This window comes from Montipora capricornis, chromosome 10 (assembly GCF_036669925.1).
Source record: "Montipora capricornis isolate CH-2021 chromosome 10, ASM3666992v2, whole genome shotgun sequence".
In the NCBI taxonomy this organism is placed as follows: domain Eukaryota; kingdom Metazoa; phylum Cnidaria; class Anthozoa; order Scleractinia; family Acroporidae; genus Montipora; species Montipora capricornis.
The window spans coordinates 46,218,979-46,221,478 of record NC_090892.1 but is presented as its reverse complement, the minus strand read 5'-3'; the positions used below and the strand labels follow the sequence as shown (position 1 = coordinate 46,221,478).

Below are 2,500 nucleotides of genomic sequence, written 5' to 3'. Positions count from 1 at the left end.
TTGTTCTTTAGCTCCTCGTTCTCTTTCACCACAGAGTCAACCCTTGCTTGTGTGAACTCTAGACTGACTTGTAGTTCTTCGTAATTTCTTTTTAAAATTTTCTGTTCTTCAAGCATTAAATTAGTATTAGTTTCAATTCTTTTCACCGCCTCCCAAATCGTTGCCAGTGTTAAGTCTTGGCCAGATTGAACGCCACGTGAAACGTCTCCCATAGTCGCTAAGTTCTCTTCATTAAATCGCTTTGTGTTTGGAGATTTTATAGATGCTTCGCTGCTGGCACTACTAAGATCACTTCTTTTACGTACAATCCGGCCAGTCTCCATCATTCTCCTGCCATTATCTCATGTTTTATCTCTCAGAGCCACGGAGCTCAGAAAAACACGTCCGTTAAACGTGCAGTGGTCTCGGTATAAGTCCGGTACCCCTTGTGTTCCCTATTAAACATTGGCGATACCACCTTGCGAGTTCGGTTGAAGCAAATCGAGATTGATTCCCCAGACAAGATCTATAATTTGTGCTATTTTCTCTTTTTACAAGAAGACGTATACTGGCCAAAACTATCTTTGTTGTTATTGTTATCGCTGTCATTTTTTATATTTGCTGTGTAATGCACTTACGTGTTTTTACCGTAACTGCGGTTTCATCAGGTTCTTCTGTCAATGATGAGGACATTCAGAGAGGAATGAAAAAGAAAAGAAACGGTCAGGACAAAACAGGTGAACTAAATTTAATTTTTAAAAGCTTGGTGATCATCCCGCCAGTCTTCTTGCATTGATATTTGTCGCTCGCAATGTTTTTTTGGAATAGTTGGTAGAATTTTTCACTTTGGAGCCAAACGTTCATAAACTCGGTGAAATTTGGATTGGAGAAAGGCAGAAAGGTAGACTTCCCTGGTGAAAATCTTCAAAGGATCTTTAAAGCGGTACTACGACCAAAAAACAATTATTTTTAAACTTTGGATTTCAAAACTATGTTAACTAAACACTAACTGACCCAAGTTTTAAGTTTTGATTTTAAAAAGACACCTGTTTATTTTAACTGGAATTTTCTTATTTATTGGTCCACCATTACTAACTTTAAAATCTTGAGAGAGCTGGGTTGAGGAGAAAATGACGTCAGACTCACTAGTTTAAGAATGCAATGCGTGTGTACGCGGCCGAATTAATATGCAGCACGGGAGTTTCGGGCTTTCAGACTTTTAAACCCGTGTTTCGCATATGTAATAAATTGCATTTACACACGGAAATTTTAAGCTAGTGAGTAAATGACGTCATTTTCTCTAGATCCAACCCTCTGAGGTCCAATCGGCCAGTTTTGAACGTGAGTAATGGCGGACCGTGAAATCCAAAACTTACATTCAAAATAAACAGCCTTTGGATAAAACTCAAAGCTCAAAATTGTGCCAGTTAGGTGTTAAGCAAACACGCTTTCAAAGTCTGAAGAAAAAAAGGAAATGATTTTTTGATCATAGTACCACTTTAAGGATCTTCAAAGATCTTCATAAAGATCTTCAAGGATCCTAATAAAGATCTTAGAAAAGATTCTCAAAATTCCTTGCAAAGATCTTTCCTGAATGTTACCAAGGAATTTCAAAAATCCTCAAGGATCCTCATTATATTTAAAGATCCCTTGAGGATCTTGTTAAGATCTTTGCAGATCTTTATTAATCTTACCGAAGATCTGTAAGGATCTTCAATAATCTTACCAAAGATCTTCAGAGGTCCTGATCTATCCTTGAGGATCTTGTCAAGATCTTTGAGATTATTTTGGGTATATTCAGTATTCTTATCAATGATCTTCAAGGATGTTTGTGGCTCCGTTAAAGAACCAAGATTACTGCCAATTATGGCTTTGATTCACCTCATGGTTAAGGTAAGTGCCAGGATGTCATATGGAAAATCCGAAACATGCTAATTTAAAGTGAATTTGGAAATGGCCAATTCCTATTAACTACCATGAACACAGGCCCGTAGCAGGGGGAGGGGCAGGGGGGGCTCGAGCCCCCCCAGAAATTTTCAGACTTGAATTGAATTCTGCTACAAAAGTGGAATTTTTTTTACTAAAATGGACAGCTGTCAATGGAAGCTAAAGTTTCAAAGTATTGTCGATCATAGTAAGATTATGTACTGTTGTTCTTCTGTGCAATTTGGAATTGTGTAAACAAACGAAATCGTATTTTTGCTCTGCCAAAAACAACCAACAGCTTTAAAATATCTGTTTATTAAGCATGAAAATAGTCAGAAGCAAAATGGATCGAAATGCACCAATGACAGAACTTTATTGGTTTCCTAAGTAGTCCGCCAGTGTAAAATATACTACTGTACTAGAGTAAGACTTATGTTTTTGCGCGTTTATATTGAAAGTTTTACAATGTCTTCGCAAGAGCCGCCGAAAAAGAAATCCAAACAAGTCGAAAATAAGCAGGGAACACTTTTATCGTGGGTAAGACCATGTACTAGTGACACAGAGCCTGGTGTAGTCGAAGAAACAATCCTAATCA

General features: G+C 37.6%; 1 protein-coding gene across 3 annotated transcripts in view; it reads left to right on the top strand.

Moving 5' to 3' along the window:
- The window catches only part of LOC138021818 (uncharacterized), a 44,677-nt gene that overhangs the window by 22,070 nt on the left and 20,107 nt on the right, over positions 1 to 2,500 (top strand). For all 3 annotated transcript variants that reach the window (XM_068868836.1, XM_068868835.1, XM_068868837.1), the window contains one exon: positions 648 to 716. In XM_068868836.1, coding sequence (XP_068724937.1) covers positions 648 to 716 — 69 coding nt within the window. The remainder of the gene's footprint in view (positions 1 to 647; positions 717 to 2,500) is intronic.